General features: G+C 39.1%; 1 protein-coding gene across 1 annotated transcript in view; it reads left to right on the top strand.

The window, feature by feature from the left end:
• The window catches only part of ITGA9 (integrin subunit alpha 9), a 217,633-nt gene that overhangs the window by 48,066 nt on the left and 148,182 nt on the right, over positions 1 to 21,385 (top strand). Inside the window, 3 exon segments of the mRNA XM_032691139.1 lie at positions 2,521 to 2,577; positions 2,580 to 2,648; positions 2,651 to 2,679. Coding sequence (XP_032547030.1) covers positions 2,521 to 2,577; positions 2,580 to 2,648; positions 2,651 to 2,679 — 155 coding nt within the window.

Here is a 21,385-nt window from a genome sequence, read left to right as displayed (position 1 = left end):
AGTTAATTTGCTGCAAAAAACTTGCCTCCTGTTCTTCTACTGGAGTGAGCAGGAGGAACTTAAACCACCAGCAGTGATAAGTTTGGCCAGTTATCTCCTCACTTGGATTTGCTTTTTGGAAGCAACAAAGTTGGGGAGGGTGAAAAAAAGTATTCATGATATTTCAGTTTTTCCACTGATATGACTGCATTGAATACAACATAGAAACAAGTTGTGATAATAAAGGGGAGGCAGGGAACCGTACTGATTGGACAGTGCCTGAGATCTTTAATCAGAGGCCTGGTGCAGGCCTCACATTGGGATCCCTTTCCGTGCCTGCAGTGAGGAATTGTTCAGTGTCGCTAATATGTCACACTACCACTGGAGACTTTATAAGCCTCCCTAGGCACCCCTGCAAGCTCTGCAATCCTTTCTTCCTTTGGCCCTCCTCCTTTGAAGAGGGCTACATCTGTCCAGAGGGCTTTTTACCTCTGTGTAGCAAAGCCTGGGTTTGCTAACATGCTAACATGTTTTCTTGTCTTTAATTTTGTGATATTGGTGCAGATCTTGGCATTGCTTGCATGTATATATGCATATGAGATCTTGAAATAAAAAGGGAGACAGTTGGGGATGGGTGTGAGATATGCACACCTCATGAAAAGAAAAAAAGTTTAGGATTTTAAGCAAGCTAAACCCTGTCTTTCTGATAAGGTAATGCTTTTTAGTAGGACTGAGTAAACACCACTTTAGTGAGAGTTTTTGGTCATGAGCTTGTGAGTTTGAAATATTTTCAAGACGTTATCTTCTAAGCAAGTTATTCTACCAAAGCAAACAAAAAAATGTTCAGGTGAAGCCCTGTAATGGTAGTTAGGCTGATTCCCCAGTTATGGCTTTTCATACCACTTAAGGTTTGTCTGGTTGCTATGCCCTAAGCTTTTAGTCAGAATGCAACACACTGCAAATGACGTGAAGCTAATTTGAATTGTGTGAGTTTATAAGTGTTCACAGAGACTTTTGTGCCAAGAAGGCTAAAAGTGAGAAAGTTCGTGGGTTGAGATGAAGACAAGGTAATCATCTACAACAGTCTTTAACAGTCTACAACTTCCTTATGAGGGGAGGAAGAGGAACAGGCTCTGATCTTTTCTCAGTGGTGACCAGTGACAGGACCCGAGAGACTGGCATGCAGTTGTGTCAGGAGAGGTTTCGGTTGGATATTAGAAAAAGGTTCTTCACCCAGAGGGTGATTGGGCACTGGAACAGGCTACTCAGGGAAATGGTCACAGCACCAAGCCTGACAGAGTTCAAGAAGCATTTGGACAATGCTCTCAGGCACATGGTGTGACTCTTGGGGGTGGTCCTGTGCAAGGCTAAGAGCTGGATCCTTGTGGTTCCCTTCCAGATCAGCATAGTCTGTGATTCTGCAATAGGTAGAGCAAAAACTGGTGCACACAAACAAAGGAAAAAAGGGAATTCATTGACCACTTCCTGTGAACAGTCAAGGGTACAGCAATCTCCAGGAAAGCATAATGGTTACTTAGGAAGACAAACATGGTCACTCCAAACATCCTCACCTTTGTCCTTCTTTCCCTTACTCTATATAATATTGAACATGATGTCATATGGTATGGAATATCCCTTTGGTGTGTCTGAGCTGTGGCCCCTCCCAACTTCTTGTGATCCCCTAAGGCTACTCACTGGTGAAGCAATGTAAGAAGCAGAAAAGGCCTTGACACTCTGCAAAGCACTGTTCAGCAGTAACTAAAACATCCGTGTGTTTTCGGCACAGATCAAAATCATAGCCCCTTACTAGCTATGATGAAGAAAATTAACTCTATCTCAGCCAAAATCAACACAGTACTTCAAGTACCAAATAAGTTTTCTTCTGGACACAGACACATCCAGTGACATAGCAACCGATTGTGTTGGAAACAAGATTTACAAAGAGACAGCTCGTAAGTCTTGGGATATGTCTTCTATAAACTGCCAGGGATGTGTAACATCTAAGAGGGCACTGCTGAATGCAAGGCATCGACCTCTAGTTAAGGTATAAATGCTGTGACTGCAAATCAAAGAAAACAACTATCAGGAAATGCCACATCACGGTTTACATTTGCATAGTTTGTGTTGTTTTAGAAGAAAAACAAACTTGAAGCTGCAGCTGTTGTTTCTGTGGTTTTGCTTTTTCTGTTAGCAACATCGTTTAAGCATCTTCTGGGGTTTTTTGTGGTTTTTTTTTTTTTTTTTGGTTTGGGTGTTTTGGGTTTTCTTTTTTTGTGTTAAATGTGCATATCTAGATGGATTCTTACCATTTCCTGCAGGAAGGATGGGCTGGGAATAATAGCAACACAAAATGTGGGAGTACATTAGTAATTGGATTTGGTTTTATGTAGCCACGGCAAACTTAGTGATTGATTGAGGGCTTGCAAGGGTTGACCTTTCTTCAAGCACACTAGGAGGCAACAGGGTCTATTGATAGGTGGCTAGAAAATAACTATTGTTCGCTGACATCCTTTGGTTTTCTTCTTCTTCCTTTTAAAACAGGTTTGAATTATAACTTGACTGCTGATGTGGCAAAGAAGGAAAAGAGCCATCAACCCAGAGTTACTTTGTGACTTCTGGAGAGACAGCAGGGCAGATCACAGAGAAGTTACAACTGTCATATATGCAGGAAAGTGCGAGCATTACCTAGCATATGTCAAGGTCAGTTCATTCCTGTCCTTGTGTTGGCCTTACTACAATTACACTATTTTAAAAAAATTATTTGACCAATTAAAGTGGTGCTGCTTGGCCTCAGATGTTTCGTTTCCTGACAGGTGGATGAAACTTTTTGGGTGGAAGCTCAGAACTTCTTGCTTGGCATCATTTGTCAGTCTGAGTAGTATCAGACCTTCAAGACCTCGTGCCAGGAAAATGTATTTTATTTATGTTTGATCTGGCAGAGGGGGTTTCTTTCTTCTTTTGCCTTGCTTTGTTGTTACATGTGTCATACACAAGGAGGTAATGTCTTGTTTTGGTAGGAGCAGCAGGTTTAGTGTTTAGTTTTGTGTAAGGTCTGACTGCACAAGAGGTTGCTGACACACTCTGCGTAGGAACGGCAGAATAACATGGGGTGTGCAATGAAGTAATTGGGCTCTTGGATTTGTAGAGCCCTGTGAATTTCATCTGGGCTTGAAAGCAGCAGTGGGATAACTTAATTTCACCTGTGTCATGGTCCTAGGGATACGGAAGGTGTTTTCTAGACCTACTGAGACAAAGAAAGATTCTGTTTTTCCTGTGACAGACTCTTCATCTAGGGCTTGCTAGAACTGTAGTTATCTTCACTGGGCAGCTGTTGTTAAAGAAATGTCACCCAGGGGCCATTTTGTTTTCAAAGTAAGCACAACAGTTTTCTTCCACGCTAAAAATCTATAGAATGGACTTTAAAATTATGTAGGAAAGACATTTATCTTTTAAACGACGTATGTCTTACAAATACTAATCTGTATCACCATTCCTGACATACCCTCCTTACTGAAGGGCTTATACCTGTAGATGAGTGTGACTTAAATCAGATGGATATCACTTGACACTGTCTTGTTTTGAGAATACAGCATGCCCAGATTTCCTAAATGTATAAAGTTTTCCAGGAAGCCTCTTTGTACCTAAAAACTGTGAGAATGGGAGATAAAATTAATCCTTTGACTTTATCAACATTTTGTGCATGGCTGTTGAGAGAAAATAAAATAAATAAAGGGACGCAAGGAGGAAATGCTGTCCTGTTGTGTAGATCTCAGGGAAGAGATTAGGTGTCTTCCATGGCTTTTTGTTTCTGAACAGCCTTTGCTTTCTGGTGTGGAAAAGCTTGTTGAAGAAAATGTAGACCTAAGAGATGACCATTACTTAGAAAGTATGTCTCTGAGTTTACTGATTCTGGTCTTTCTCCAATGAGCACATCTGGTTAGACTTCAGTGTATTGAGTTTGTATGAAAAGGAACCATATGCCTTCCTATCTTAATCCGATAACCCAATAATGACTTCTTTCACTCCAGCTCTTCCTGTAGTTTTTGGTTACTACACAGAATTCATTAGAAAGCTACATATGCCCAAGAAACTCTTTAAATAATTGTAACATTTTTAACTGATTATGGGAATCCAAAGGTAAAAACTATTTTTCTGGAAAATTCCTGGGAAATTGGATTTTTATAGGAAAGAGAAACATTTAAACGTGTTTAAAAATACCAACAACTTAAAGCAAAACAGCTGTTTAACAAACAAGGCTACTGACTTTCCATGTGATACAAGCAGCTATTTTTCACTGTTGAAAGAATAGCAGGAAATGTTTTTTCTTGTGAGAGAGAATGCAAAGTAATGAAGAAAGATAATCCCTGTGCTTTCATTGGAAAGGTGATATGATCCACAAGACTACATGACATCAGAAGCATCAAAGAGAGCCCTACACACTCTACAGGAGTGGAAATGGTGTCATGATCTTTCACTTCTATCCTTAAGTAGCAGCTAGTAAAACAAAACCCCTGAAAAACAAAATAAAAAAAAAAAACCCTTCACAAACTCCAGCCGACATTCTCCTTGATTGCATAGATTTGTGATGGAATGGGTGATAAAAGATGTGGGCTTAAAATATACAAGTATTTACTTTGGCTTTCCTTTTTCCTTTTATTTACTGTATTCCTGATGAATTCCCTTCCATGGCAAATTGAGTTGTTTGCAGTTGCATCCTTCATCTGTTCTCTTTATTATTGTTTATTTGTGTCACTGCTCACAAATGGGTTTATGTGGTATAAGGATGTCGGTTCTGCACTGCCTGCAATCAAGGATAGATCATGGACTTGTGTGTGCTAACTCGTGTTAGTTAGTCCACACTAACTTGTGTGGACCTCATGTGCTAACTTTACAAACCCTACTAGGTACACAGGGTGTCCAGTCCAAATGAAACCTAGCAGAGCTCTGTGTGTTGTTAGATAAATGCAAGCCTGTGCCAGGCCTTGTTTGATGACATTGTCTCACCAACGTCTTCAACAGAAGGACTGAGAAAAGTCATTGAAAAAAATAGACTTCTGCAAGCTTTCTGTGATTTTTGATAGATTTGATCTTGAGAGACCTCAGTGAAACTGAATACTAAAAGTGTTGCAGTCTTCAAATAAGCTGACAGGAATACTAATTTGATTGTTTTGCAATTGATAAGTGTTGATGTTTTGAGCATGAGTCATTTCCTATTGTGATTCCCTTTCAGGACAGGAGTTACTGTTCTTATCGCTGCTACTGCATTTGACTATTAAAGTCTGTATTTCCTCATATCTATGTGACTAAGTGGACCTCAGAAGATTTGTAGGATATATGTAGCTCAGAGCTTGATCTTGTACAAGGCAGGCTACCAAATTAGAACTCAAGTTGCTAGAATTATGGTAGTTCCCAAGGAAACATGTTTTTCTTTTGAGACTTCAAAATATGTTGCATTTGGTTTTGTAGTGGGTATAGAGATGTAAAAAAGTTATATAGTTTTATGATTCTTTTGCACTTTTTTGTTTTGCTTGCCTACCAACACTGGAACCTGTTTGATGATTTCTAGCTAAGAAACTTTAATTCTTTAGTATACATAGATAGTGTACCATTACTCACAGACACTCAGGTGTCATTTTCAAAAGCTGCATTTTTTAATACATTCAGTAGAAAATGGCTGCTAGTTGAGAAGTTCAGGAGAGTCACTAGCTTTCTTGTGTCAATGCATAGCTGATCCCTGCTGTCGCTCAGGAGGTGCTTCATTGCTTGACTATTCCTCTTCCAGCTGTCCGGGGACGATGGTGCTGACACTGTCTTCCTTCGATGATGATGAAACTACTAAAAGGTGTCTGTCAGTTTTGCTGGAGTAAAAGGAAGCAAAGTTAAATCTGATTACGTTTTTTTTTTTTTTTTGGTAAAGGTATTTGGTTTTTTGGTATAAGGAATGGCAAACAAAAACGTGAGAAAATGGAACACGGTATAAGAGGAAAAGAAGCAGAAGTTGCAGAAGGACATAGAATCAGAGAAGATTAAGAAAACAAATGGATTTTGAGTCTTTACATGTGTCTCCTTAATGTCTGGGCATGCAACTGAAATGCAGAGTTTTCTCTTGGGAAACGCACTTGTTTGATGGTGTTCAGAAGACTTGTGCTGTGTGCTTAAGAGGTTCTGTGATCAAGGCAGTAACTCTGAGGAAACATTGTTTCCCTTTTCCAGTAACTGCCCTGGTTGTTTTCTGCTTAGTGGACTCCCCTAATATTTAGGATAGATTTATCTGTGGATAGGACAAGAGAATTTGGTACAGATGGCAAAGCACATTGTGCTGGCAGATTTATGCAGGGTCAAAACATCTTCCTTGTTTTATCACAAAGGTATAATGGTGATGATGGTGAAAGCCTCTTGTAGAATTGCTACATTTATTAAAGAAGCATTGTCTGGTTTCTTACCCCACTGTGGGCCAGCTAGCTGGGCTGCCTGTTGCTACCGCACACTGCTGTCTGTGTGCAGAGTGAATGTTGTAATAGCTGCAAACACCATCAGCAGTCCTGGCTCGTGATTAAACCAGACCATTTATATTATCCAGAGATCTTTATCTTGGTGACTCTGTGGTTATTTTAAGCGGTTTTATGTACTCATTGTATTAACTCTTAATGGATCCAGCTCATGGGAACAGTGGGGCTGAGAAGTAACAGAGGAGTGGCTTTTCCTAAAGGATGTTGGTGAGTAGCACGTGCTGTGTTTGTGCAGGCAGATTTGGAATAAAATACTACCTTTTCAAGTGAAATTGCACAGCTGTGCTTTGTTCATTGTTGAGTTCTGTAGCCAATTTGCGTTTTTATAAGCACATTTCTGGTCTTTGCCATGCATCACTGAAGATACTCTGGGTTGCTGATCTCACACAAACTTCATCTCTCGTGCTCTCCAATTTTAGTCACTGTCTGTGGTCACGTTTGTTTCTCCCTCTGTAGCTGTTTGATCTCATCTGAGAGGGATGCATGTATTAAAAACTTTTATTTGTAATTTATAGTAATCTGGCTTTTTTCTAGAGTCTGAGTAGCAAAGGATATGGCCTCAGTCATGTCTCACGTAGAGATGGTATCACCTTGATCATTTTTGCAAGATACACTTCCTTCTGAGAGATGTCTGCTTGTGTATTAACACCTCTCTGTATAAGTTTGGCTGGTGGTGTTACAGGTAACACTTGAAGCAGAGACTGCTTTCCCAGCAGCAACAAGCCATGAAAACTTGGTCTTGATTATCTAGGATTTCACAGGGTTTGGACCACTTGGCAGAGAAAGGGAATGCTGACCTGTTCCAGCCTGCAGCAGGAAGTTTGTCATCAGTGCAACACAAAAGCTACTGTGTAGTTTTATCAGAAATGATGACTGCAGTGTGATTCAGTGCGAAGAGCAGAGGTGATATTTTTGGGCTTTTTCGTTTTTTCTTGTTTTGCAGGACTTTTTTCTACCCTTTTGTGGAGCCAGCTGGAGAAACTGTCAGCCCCAGCCAGATGCAGTCATAGCATGTGTGCTGCCTTAAAGGGTTGTGGGATAGGTGGGGTAATCATGAAGCACAGGAAGGGGTTTATTTACAAGACACATTCTTTCCAGAACAGTTCTGTTTTCCAAAACTGCACAAAGTCTGCTCGTAATCTGTTAGCACAGGCAGCCTACCCTTCAGCAGAGAAAAATAAACGTGTTTTAATACATAAATACAAATAAAATTAAATAAGTAGTATTTTTTGCTTCCTTATTCTGTAAAGTGATCAACCATCTCCTTTTGGATACATTCTGTCTGGCACTGAGTAGAACTGATGTTTCACTGTGAAAAATAAGCCAGGGAGAAGAGATCTGCATTTTTTCCTATGTAGCTCATACGGGCAAGGAAAGAACAATGGTTAGCTGCATGATTCTTTCATTGCCTCTTAAGTACAGGGATTTAGTCATACCAGAAAGGGTATTAGTAGTCAGTAACATCTTTGAGCTGAGCATTAACTATATCAATATTTAAATACTGTTAATGACTATGGAGTTGTCTTTGGCTTTTCCAAGGTTTTCCAAGTTTTTTGCAAGGTTCACCAAGAACAAGTAAGATTGTCTTTCAGGGGTGAGCTTATAATCAAGTTCAAAACTAACCTGCAAAATGTGACCAAAATGAAACTGCCAAATATACCTCCTTTCAAGAGGGGACCCATGCTGCAAGTATTAAGTGCTGTGAGATCTCTAAGGGCTGATAGTGCAAGTTATATCAGATATTGTACTATTAACTGTATGGGAACTCTTTACTGGGCAGTGTAGCTAGAGAGGTGTGTGATAGCCCAAAGGTTCTTACATCCTGAGGCCACTGAGTGGTTTTCAGCTGTGAGCTGAAGGTAGAGGTTTTGTCCAGAAGTTCTCCTCTGCCTATCTTCCCAGGTTTTTAAAGAAATAATTTTTATTTCCTTTTCTCACACTTTTAGATAATGTAATTGGGTGAGTGACTAACTCCAACCCATCTGGTTGGAGAGTGTCTTTGAGTGTTTTTTGCTCTATACAGAGCTTCTCCATTATAAAAACAATGAAACAAAAAACCCCACAAACATCCCATTTCAAGTTTTAGCAAGATAACTAATTTCATTAAAGTTCACTGTTGCTCTTTGACTTTTGCCAGCATGTATAAAAAAGGCCAAATATGTTGGTCATGGCCCAGGCAGAAATTTTGTTGCTGTGGTGGAGCAACCATCAGACAAAGTGCCTAGTTAATCACATTTATGAATCCAAGCAGAGATTTTATGTTCCCTAAGTGAAATTAGTAGCATTTTAAATGAGGCTCAGTCAATAGACTTACAGCACAGGGGCTCATTCTGCTTTGCCTGCCTTTTTTAAACTGTAGTGTTCCCTGCTAAAGCCTGAAGGGATGCAAATCTTTAATCTCGAGCCCCTTGATAAACTTGTCCCAGTGATATAATCTGTAATGGCAAAGAAATCTAATTCATTTTTCAAGTAGAGTCTCTCAAAAATGCATATTTCTTAAGTTTTGACAGAGCTGAGAATTACTTTTACTGCATGTAAACTCTTAATGAAGCATAACATTTCACTGCTGCTCTTATATATTCAGTCACAGACATATACCTGGCTGTGCTGTCTGCCCACTGATGTGTATCTGTCTGATCCTGTAGTTTCTCAAGAAGAGATTTCATTTGCAGATTAAAACCTTTTGGAGACTCAGGAGGGGCAGATTTAGCCCTGGACAGAGCACAAAACTTTTAGGGAGGAGGTTCTCAGAGGGCTGGAAGACCTCTCCTATGAAGACAGGTTGAGAGAGCTGGGGCTGTTCAACCTGGAGAATAGAAGGCTCTGGGGACACCTTACAGCAACCTTCCAGTACTTGAAGGGGCTTATAAAAAAGAGGGGAGTGACTTTTTACATAGGCAGATAGTGATACAGCGAGGGGGAACTGTTTTAAACTAAAAGACAATAGGTTTAGATTAGAGGTTAGGAAGAAGGTTTACTCACAGGGGGGTAAAGCACTGGAACAGGTTGCCCAGAGTTGTGGATGCCCCATCCCTGGCAGTGTTCAAGGCCGGGTTGGATGGGATTTTAAGCAACCTGGTCTAGTGTAAGGTGTACCTGCCTGTGGGGGATGGGTGGTCGGAATTGGATGGTCTTTAAGGTTCCTTCCAACTCAAACCTTCCAATGATTCTTTAATATCAGAGTTCACAGCTTTGAAAGGCAGTCCATTTGTCTGAAAGAAGTAATTGCATTTCCCAGTGATATCACTTTGGGAAGTGAATGTCCAATAGAGATAAAGAGTGTTGTACTTTGTGCTAGAGAAAAATAATTTCAAAAAGCAGGTAATGGTGTATAGGAATATTTTTGCTTTCGGTGACCCTGCTGGTTAACCAAACAGTTTGTTTTCTCAGGTGGAAAGAAGCAGAAAAGAAGGCAACACTACCTATTTTTGAAACTTTCTAACATATTTGTTGTGTAGAGAGTGATAGAAACTAAACACATGGTGGCAAAAGTTTGATGTAAAAGTGTATTAGTACTTCTTTGGGACAAATTTACATTTAAGGGGAATACGCTTAATGCTTGAGTATTGCTGCAGAAAATTGCAATAGGGAACAGCTTGTTTGTCTTAGTGGTTTTCCTATTTAGAGCACATGGAGGAATATCAGTCTGTGCGGTAATCTCGAACACACGCATGCACACAGTCGGCTTATCCCGTCCAAACTGGGAAGCGCCTAAAATTATTACCATTTTCTTTTGCTACCCTTAGGAAGGAATGAGCAGGACATTTCATCAGAAAATATTGGAAGCAACTTCCAATAGAAAACTCTCTAGGCTAAAGAGAAAACAATTAATTTTGCTGGCTGTGGCTTCTGAGTATGTTCCAAATCTATAACCTTCTCGTAATCAGAACAGAGTCTCCTGGGAGACTCTTACAGATGCTGTGTTTGGTTTGGGTGGCAACATATGATGCTAATCCAGTGCCCTAATTCGTACCAAAAGTGCCTGTCAATATGTTTGAAGAAATGTGGGAATAATAGCTTGCAGACATAGAGCTTTTTTGGCAGAAAATGCCTTTTTTCCCTTTCTCTTGATACTTGCTACATAATGTCAAATGTGGAACTGAATTAATCTTGAGCTCCTGACGTCCAGAAACAACTGAGGAAAGGTGCATACTCTGTCGTGTTACTTCACCCCCCCCATACCAGCCCTTACATATGCAGTGGGTAGTTACAGTTGGTATGGTTGTTCTAATGATCAAAAGTTAAATCCTTGTTTATAGACTTGCAGTTTGTTGCATATTTTTATTTGTCGATTCCCCTTACAGAGCTCTGTGACCTCTCCTGGATTCCCAGTTACTTTAGGGAATGTTTAGTATTATGTACTGTCCTACCTAGCTGTTTTCTGGAGATTTGAAATAGGTAGTTATCTGGGAGTTCGAATTATTTCCCCCTTGCCCACAATATCTTTGACCTGATGTCATATCCTTAAGCTTGTTTCCTGCCTTTATACAGGATGTCCTTATGGATTAGATACATGAGGCAAAATAGGTTGTACTTCTGCACTTCAGTGTGTTGTGATTTCAGTTTTCCTCCCATCAAATGTTTGTGTTACAAAGTGATCACTGTGCTTGCTTTCACTGGTTACTTTTGCTTGGAAAAAAATGGTCATCTTTGACAAAAGCGTACTTATGAAAGCCGTCCTCAAAGCAGGGAAGTAGTCAAATTTTAGGAATATGTGCAATTGATTTTGAGGGTTTCTTGCATCTTGTTGGTATCCTCTGACTGGGTTGGTGTAATGTGCTGTTTGTTTTCATCCGGTGTTAACATTGGTATTGCTCGCATGTGAATTACACCAGCTTTTAAAAGAGCAATCTTCAGAAGGGCATGTTGTAAAGGCTAGCATAGAACATAGTAATTAACGGATTGATTCTTAAGCAAAAGCTCAGTGTTACTGCACGAGAGAGATTTCTCTGATCAAATTCCACCAAGAACATAATGTAGCAACTTCAGTGTTTCAAAGAAAATTTCAGCAGAGGATCTTCTAGTCTGCCACTTTTTCTGCCTAAGTTGTATGTGTTGTTGTTTATGATTTCTCATATGTAGCACAAGTAGTTTCTTGTAAATAAAGTCGTTCTTGAAATTATTTGTGAACATATATCTTCCCCATGAAAAACTGAAAAATACGTAATAATGAATGGCTTTTGCATGTCTTTTACACAAGTTGGTTTATTTCCATCTTGTTGTTCTAGTTATTTTTAATCTCCATTTATGAATTGACCTTGAATATATTTTACTCCATAATATCTGAAATTGCTTAATGCTATAAGGCTAGGGCTGGGTGATAGCCTGCCTGTTATAACAAAACATAATGAAAAGGGAGAGAATCTTGCAAAGGTTCATATTGTTTGGGGGGGAGGGGTGTTGATGGAGGGGCACAGACAGACTGCTCATAGACCAGTATGATCGGCAAAATGTCGGCTTTATTAGAAGAAAGACACCTTATATACTGCTTATGACACTCAGACATGTGATTCTTCTTCACATAGAATTGGATACATAAGGAAAAACATACTTTGTTGTACGGTGCTAATTGGATCACAACAGGTGTCCATAGGAGATGAGAAAACTTGTTCACCTGCCAAAAACTCCTCCTTGACCTTGGCAAAAAGCCTCCTTTGTCCTAGCCTCAAGGCTGAAGCCACGTTAGCTGCGTAGTTGCTTTTTACTGTCCACACCCAATTATGCCAAGGCAAGACCCACAGAAATGCAATAGAAATTGTTCACGCATAATCTCAGTTCTCCCAACAGAGGGGGAGATGGACCTGGGAGAAGACCTAGGTCTGGTTGTTAAATTTTAGACTGAAATGTGAAAGTTAGTGGTAAGTCTAAGGGAATCTAATGTAAGAGTAAAGTAAATTTATTACTTCCTTCTGTTGGCACACATATTGCATCACTTAAAACTTCCATAGATGACAAAATAAGTTAAAAATACACTGGTTAAACTTGTTATAATTTGTAATTTTCATCCTATTAGGAGATACACAGCTGTTTATTGACAGGATTGACTATAAGGGAACTGACATTAATAACTTTGGTGAGAAGAAAAGAATTGTAAGTTGAAACAAGTTATGTCTTATAAATTTATAGATTCTTTCACATGTTTTTTGACCTGCTAGGATATAGAAAGCAGCAAGTGAAATGTACCATACCATGAAAAAGCAGTTTTAGTAAAGTTAAAATGCATAATTGTCTAAATGGAAAGGCTTTAAAATCCCTTCCTTGTAAGATATTAAGCTCTATCACTAGGCATGTATATTTGGCTGTTGTGATCTTATTCAGTGAGCTAGAAAGGATGCCAAAATTGAAAAGCTTGAAACTTTTTATTATCATGCAGCAACATGATAATAGCTCAAGCTGTCTTTCTCTGGAAAAGGACCCTGAACAAAGGAATCCCTGGACTTTGGTACCCTTACAGTCTATGCATCCATTCCTCATGTGCTTGCTTTTCACACCTCTTATATGCGCCTTTTGGTCCAATGGTGATATTTGGTCTAGGGTCTTGTTTTTCATTGGGTTCTACAGACTCTCTTCCATGGCCAGCACCACAAGTCCCCTTCTTGTTATTGTTTCCTCATAAGAATTTTATTTATTCAGAGAAAAGAGGTGGTTTCATGCAACTGTAATAGCTATAAACTACTTTTAAATCATTAAGCAGATCACTGAATGGTTCTGAATCACCCTTTCGGTTATGCGCTACTGGGAGAAATTACTGTTTTGTGCCCTGGTAAAGTATAAAGCCTGACAAATTCATATGGTATCAATTTTGTATAAGAAAATATTACCCCGGTGAAAATGAGTGAGTTCAGTTGTTATTTGTGGTGCATGACCCCCCACCACCACCACAGAAGCCGCTTGGTCAGAAAAGGCTGCTGGTTTGCTCTCATTCATGAGCTCTGCAATTCATGGTGACGGGGAGGCTTGAGCCCTCCAACTGTAATTGGCAACCCACAAGCTCCCTGTGAATTGGAGATGTCAGTGAGCATTCACCCCATCCACTGCCTGATTGCAGGAAGGCAACTGGAGAGGTGGTTTCCATTTTCTTGTGTTACCCATGTGATTGTTTCCATGAAAGCTGCCCCTGTTCACTCTCAAATTGCAGCAGCAAACTTTATAAGTTGAATTTGAGAAGCTGAGCCCTAAAGTACAGCCAGGTTTGGGAGCCTTTCTTGCAGTCTGTACTGAGACAACACAAAACCTGCAACCCAGCCTCAGCAATAGAAATCAATGGCAAAAGCTATCTCTTCAGTGAGAGGTGAGGATCTTGCCTGCAGACCAGAGCAGACCCTGCTCACATGACAAGGTATTTTCAAAGCTTTTCCTGAACCCACTAAGTATTTCTGGCATGGGAGAATGGATGAGTGTTTAAGCTAATTGGGTTGGTGCTTCTGCCTCTAGTATTTCCATTCCTGCTGACTGCATTGGGGCAGCTTCTGCTATCTCTGCTTGACCAATACATATGTAGTCAGTTCTGGGAAAACGCATCCCTGAAATGGAGACACTGCATACAACTGTGCTGTGACACTGGTTTTAATTTGTCATTTCCAAGAACTTGGACAAATCCCACAATTTATTTTTAAACTTTATATAAGCAATGTAAATATTTGTGATGGTTCTTTTTTCTTTCATTACTATTCTGAAAACAATCTTAATTTTACCCTGCATTGTTCCTGTTGGTCTTTTTTGACATTGTCTCGCTCTCCCACTCCTTCTGTAACAAAACGATCTACTGTTCTGTGTTGGTTGAAGGCTGGTGTGTTCAACACAAGGTTGCTTGCTTCAGGGAATGAGCAGAATGTCTTTATAGGGTTTCTACTGTGTTCCCCTTCTGCCCATCAAGAGGGCTCTCCAAAAATCTAATGTTTCTGACTGCATAATCTGTATCTATCTTACTTTTGGTGTTAGTGCTGTCTTTTTCATCTTGAAAGGAATACTCTTGACTGTGGCTCTGGAGAGCTGCATGGTGAGCAGCCAGTTTTGTACTCAATACTTAAAAATTATTGCTGTTAGTCTCTTACTCTTCTAAGCATTTACCTTATGCCTGTCTCTAATTCTTTATTGTAGCAATTTTTATATTTTCAGCCTTGAAAATGTTGCAAAGGCAATAAAGGTAAAATGCTGATTAATAAGGTTCTGTAGATTTCTTAGTATTGCTTTTTTGACTATCAATACTGTTTGGGAGTAGCTGCTCCTACATATACCAGAGACACAGAAACCACACGATTCCTCTGACGTCATCTAAAATGTATGATATTATTGAAGTGCAACAACTCATTTGTTTTTCATGATGATATTTTCTAAAATCTATTTGTCTCTTTAGTGATTGGTTGAATCAGTCCAGGATTTTGGATCATGAGCTGTTGTGATCAGGGACCACCTTTGGTACAGACCCATGTATAAACTGCAGCAGTGTTCATGTCTATAAATAGCCAGGGGGACAGTCACTATGATATATGAGGAACCTGTAAGGTTTGGATGTTTGAAGGGTTGTTTTCGTAAAGTAGACATCCTCAATATAATCCAAAAGAATCTATTAGCTCTCTGAATCTTTTGAAAAAAGCAGATTTAGGCTGGACGTTTTCCTCTCTTACATTTCCCAGTTGTGGCTTGCCTGTAGATGTATTGTAGAGGCGTTTCTGAGAATGTATGTACTGTCATCCTACTAGTTCTAGTCAGAACTAGAAAGAAAAGAAAGGTCAGAGATAATTCATATCTTACTAAGAAAAAGAAAAATCCAAAAATTGAAAAGGCTTATATAAAGCTTTGTATATGTGCCATATTTTTGATATAGCTGCAGTCTTTGCCATCTGAACAGTGCAGTGTTCTGCAGGTGGCTGAGAAGCAGGAAATTAAATAAGTAGGTGTGAAGAAGAAATGAAGAGCAGCAGTGGTATATATACATATATATATGTATCATATGCTTCTAATGTCAAGTTGCAAGGACTGTTTAAATGAATTTAGGTTCTGATGATGTGTTTCTAATTGTCCTATTTCTCTCATCTTCCTTTATCTTCCTCTCCAGATTAATTTTTTTCCACTTCTTAAAGATCTGTCTTACATGTGTGTGTTAGAGGGAAATCTAGTCAGCCAGATACTTAGGCTTTGTGATGTATTTTACAAAGGACTCATGACAAAATACGATAGACTGATACATGGGTATATTCACGACAAAACAGGTATTGTTTAGCATGTTGGTTTTCCTGCTACTATATTTCTTCCTGTTCTGCTGAATACATTCCTCCAGTGCCAGGTTGCATGATAGGTGTAGGCTACGAGACAAGTGTTGTGTAGCAGTTTGCCAACAGCTCAGCATTATCCAAAATGAGCTTGATTTATGATCCTTGGAGAACATGGCATGTAAGTTAGCTTAGATTGCCAAGAAGTGTATTGCCAAAGTTACACTCCACCTAGGAGCTATCTCATTGGTCTGTGCTGGACCTTCAGCTGACTTTAGGCTTTGGCAGATGAATTTAGCATACCTCTATTGCAAAATGTTTCTTCTCTTTTAAAATCTTTTTGTAAACCGACAACTATCAAAACTGTGCCTGTAACTATATAGTAATATAGTTAAGGAGAGGTATGATGAGATTTTGCTCATTTGTGTACCACTTGCAATTTTGAATAAATGGAATATTTTTACTCAGCTTTGTCCTCACCATTGGTCTGTTCTCCACCCTCAAAAAACTTTTTCTTTTGAAGTGTTGCAAGAACTTAACTTTTGCAGATGCAGAGTACTGAATGTGGGTATGAAATAAAGGACTACAGCAAGCTGTGGGCTGCAAATTATTATCTTATGTATACAGTAAACACACATGGTGAAAGTCTTGACTCATGAGATTGCTGCACTGGACAGATTGATGAAACTAACTCAAAATGTGCAAGTTTGTTTCACTCCCTTGGGAAAGGGCTTTGGGTCATAAAGTGTCTATACAAACACATCTCTATTTTTACTTTAGCATTATTGCAACTAATCTACTAATATTTTGACTAATATTTACAACTTTTTAGTATGCATTTTCCGCTTATCCTCCATTTTATACAGAACATGCATTTCTGAGTAATACCCTGGAATAAACTCCAGTCATTTGCATATTTGCCTTCTACTGTTCTCCCTTTCTCTTACTTTGGAATAGTTTTGTTCATATGAAGAGAGAGAGAATGATGCTGAGTTTTATGTTATTTTTATATGTATGTTAATGTATATACATATTTAATATATAATGTATATTTAAAGAAATCACACCTAATCAAGTTTGTTTGAAAAAAACAGCCTGTTTAAAAGTAAATTTATGAGACATCTTCTCTAGGAAAGGAGAAACAGTTACAATGTATTATAGTAGCATCTAAAAATCCATAACAAGACATGAACTTTTACTGTCGTAGTCATGAAAAAAAGCATGTTTAGGAACAGGCCTTTAACCTTTGGATGTGATAATCTGCCAGGACTGCTTTTGTTCTCTTTGCTTGAGAATTGCTGCTGGGTAATTAAAGGAAGAAAGGAGTGAGAGATCGCAGCAGCTGTTGCGTGTGTCTTCCCTACTTAGATCTCTTTCAAGCTTAGGTTTTATGAATGCAACTGTGAGAGGTAAAGGGGTACTTAACCATTTTTACCAACCATTGGCTGGAAAAGTGTGGTGCTAAGCTATACCCCCTAGAAGTGTTTACCACCTAATACAAGAAGAATATACCTGGCCCTTTCCTATGGAGGCAGTGGTGAGCAAGAACTTGGGCATGGCACTGGGACTCAGCAGTGCCCTTCAGTGAGAAGACAACTGCAGTGTTTACCACACTGCCTCTTGCAGCTCCATAATATAGGTGGATAGATTTTATCAGTTAGGTCTATAGTACAGGTGGTTGAAACTTTGTTACCTTATATACGTTTTTAGTTGTGACTTTTAAGAAAAGGTGTATTGGTGTGTTAGTGCTGCATTTGCAAATGGATCTTTTCGGTTGACAATCCTCACGTTTTTGTCAAGCACTGAAAACAGCTACAATTTTCTATTTTTGCCCACTAGAAAGTGATGTGAGTTTCTTTCTGTGTAATCTCTTTCTCACATAGTGCAAAGAAACTAAGTTATGATGCTGAGCATGTTTCATCTCAGCTGAGTCATTAGGGCTTGTTAGCTCATAGCACTTTAGGCCTCTGGAAGAAATAAATGATTCTACTTCAGGGGAATGTAGCATGACATAATTCATTTTTTGAGAAGATTGTCTGGAATAAGATGTCATCAGTGGTCATCTGAGAAAAAAAATGGCAGCTGTACTAGTGTAAATGAGGCTGACATGCATGATTGGGTGCTACTCATCTCATCACGTCTATAATTATTCACCTTTAGTTGCCCTTACAATTAATGGTAAGAAATAAGCATTTTTTGGGCACAATTCACTTGGCCCACTCCATGTGTGTGTTTTAGAGCAAGACAAGTCAGACTCCATTGACTGGGTCTCTACTGGCTCATAAGAAAGCTAAAGGTCTACCTTGTTGGAGGTAGACCTCTATATTACGAGTTAAAAAGGAAAAATGTCCAGTTGGTAATGATGCACTGATCTGTTTCCAATACTCTGTGTATTAAGTGAACCAGATTGAACTTTAGCCAAAGGACTGGATAGAGAAGTGGTACAGTCAAAACTCCGTTTTCCACTCCACTTCCACCCCTTGCAGTTAAATAATATTAATTAAAAAATCACACTTTTCAGCTGTAAATTTGAACTCAACTTGGGGACATGTACAAGGTCTAATTGAGTAGAAGGAAATTAGACCCAGCAGAGCACAAGTGCTGTCCTGTGTTCCTGTATTTTCTGTCTGCTGATCATGGGATAAAAGACATAGGAGTCTTTTATGCATCTAAATCCTACTAATTTTCTTCAACTTTACTGAAATGTAGTATGATGGCTATCCATTATTATCAAATTTTTATTCCCGTATTACAGCTGGATATCCCACCTTGCTTTTAAAACAGCAACCAATGCACATGTGAGGTCATTGTAGCCTTTCTATTGGTACTTGTAGTAGTAGTTGGATCAGAGCCTAGGCAAAGGACTCAACAGCTGTGAAAGATGTTAGTTAAGTGGTTTAAAATAGTTTATATTACTCTCACTGAAGAGCTTAGTGGTAGCATTGTTATGGTCTACTTCTTTTTCATGTTTGAAATGCCTGTAAAGTTACCTTGTGTTTAAAGCCAACCATATTTTACACCTCATGTTTTGAAAATTGACTGGGCACAAGGGTAAAACCTGATTTGTTGGAAATGAGATGTACATGAATTCAATAGTACAACTCTACAAATTTTGTCATTGCTTAAGGATTTGGAGAACACTTTGTGGAGTGTAGAAGGCAGTTGGTGTGGCATGGGACTGCTAATACAAGAGGATAGCTGAGATTTCGGTTTGGATTCTGCCAGGATTAAGTTCCATCCTATTTTGTTGAGCTGAAATGAGTAACTATTGAAACATCTATATAACACTAAAGTAATATTGATAGTACATGTGAAGGCAAAAGAACACATGGAACTTGTCTCTTAAAAGCTGCTGTGTGGAGATTAATCCAAAATGTCAGTGGAAAGAGTTGTACTAATCTGAAATGGCCTTTGCTGAGTACTGTGACAAAGTGGTGGTACTTGGCAGTGGGGAGGAAAACATTATGGACAGTACTGAAAAATCATTGCCATTCTATAGCAGACAGCGCTTTTGCTGAGAAATTTCCTTTTTGCTGCAGCGAATGTACTTCAGTCTCTAAATTTTGTTGCCCCATAAATGAAGGACTGGGTTGCCTTTCCCGTGGTAGTGGAGGAAAAAGAGCTGGAGGATATTTTCTTGCTGTCAGTGGGCAAGCAAAATAATAAATAAGCTGCAACAGTGACTTCTGGTGTAGACAAGTATGTTGCTGCAGAGATGCAACAACCTGGATTTTAGATCATCAGCAATATAAAAAGGGATCAATCTGTTGCCTTAGTGGTTACCAATCTGCCAGCGATAAGCACCATCTCTGCCCACCATCTCTGAGGACCACATGCAGCACTGCATGGCTTGTGAACTTTTAAGTTCCTCTCCCCTTCCCAGGGGAGAGCGTTCTCTACCAGTGGGGCTTGTGGCAGAGGGGTGGTGCAGGTCATGGACCTGGCATTTCAGTCATGGGATAGCAGATGTGAAAATGATGACTGGAAAGGTAGTCTTGACTTTGGCTGACTTCAATCTGTCCTGTTTGGTGAACTTCCTATATGCACGTTAAGGACATTGTTAAACATGCTCTCTGTTTCTTTCCTTTCCAGTAGTGTTCATCTTAAAAGCTTTAGAAGTGCAGAGAGGCAGGGACAGCGCTTCTCTCATTCTGTGTCAGCTTCTTTCAAAGCCAGACTGCCATGATAAAAGTAAATACCTTTCTCTGTGTCCTAATCGTGACAGCAGACACTTCTTCTACCTCTGGGCTTTGGCCTTATTTCAACTCACACCTTGGAGATTTTTTTTTGGTTTTTTTTTATTTCCTTTGTTAGAGTTACCCATGAAAATCTTCCATAAAGTTGGACTATGTAGATGTTTACATGGATGTTTAGTGTAGTTTTGCAAGTTCTGAGTCAGTATATTCATACCTGATAGCCATGTTGTTGTATGGATTTATTTTTGCCAGGGTTTTTAGAGCTTTCATCAACTAATTGATCCACAGCCCTAAAAATTAATCCTTCTATGAAAATGACTGTGAAGCTAAGGATTATTGGCAAGGCTGAAAGCTCTGTTGTATAGAAAAGTACTTTACGAAGTAGTGCAGGAAACCTTGTAAGAATTACATTAAATTAGGTCTGAACCTAAACTTCCCCTGACATGGACAGTTGATACAGGACTGTTTTCTCTTTGTTCCAGAGCCATACCCACTGGTGAAGCCCTGACCAGCCTTTCAGCTAGAAGACCATATTAACCAGGTTCTAGAACAAAAATGTGGACTCAAAGAGAGATTCATTACATACTGAAAAGCAAACTGGCTCACAATAGATGTTTTTTAATATCTAACAGAATCTTAACATTTACTTCAAGTGTCTTTTTCAGGTTACTGCCTTGCATACTGTGGGAGGTTGATCTACCTGAACTGTCCATAGTGCTGCCCTCTTCTTTCTCTTGAATGATACCTAACAATAGAAATTATATTATTTCTCTAAAGTGGTTGTTACTTAGCTTTATCAAAATTAGATTTCATGTGCCCTGACTATCTTTTCCATTTTCTATGTGTTTCTGAATTTCATCATAGTCTTTTCTAGTTTTGGCTACACTTAATAATTTGGCATCACTTGCCACTTCAGTGCCTTGCTTATTTTTTCACTCATTTAAAATTGGATTAGATGGTGGTTCTCACTCTTTGGATGCCGGACTGCACTCTTAACCTCTTGCTATGTCTCTTCTGTTAATAGTTTAAGGTGATAAAAATTCTGACATGAATCATCTGGGGAAGGAAGATGTTCATGTGAAAGATAGTGACTGGGGCATGACCTTGAGGTCATAGAAATTAAAGCTTCGAGAAATAGTATCACATCACTAGAATACTGCCCTCATTAACCTCCCCACTCTGAAACAAAACCACCGAAAAATCTCCAGCTCCCTCCTTCTCCCCCAAAACCTAAAAGTAAGCCAAAAAAAAGCAAGAGATGCAGGTAAATGCTTTTAATATTTTAATATTAATAATTAGTATTTATTAATATTGATAACTGATTAATATTGATTGGATTTTTTACACAAAGAAGTTGCCTTCTTAAAAGGAAATGGTGAAATAATCACCTTTTTCTCCTCTCAGACATATTCCATGCTTTATAAATTATTCTGGAAGCACTGAAATCTCGTCTTCGAACATTTAAATCTAGGAAGCGTCTGCTTGTCTC

Source organism: Chiroxiphia lanceolata, chromosome 1, assembly GCF_009829145.1.
Source record: "Chiroxiphia lanceolata isolate bChiLan1 chromosome 1, bChiLan1.pri, whole genome shotgun sequence".
NCBI classification, from domain to species: domain Eukaryota; kingdom Metazoa; phylum Chordata; class Aves; order Passeriformes; family Pipridae; genus Chiroxiphia; species Chiroxiphia lanceolata.
This window is presented reverse-complemented; position numbering and strand designations above follow the sequence as displayed.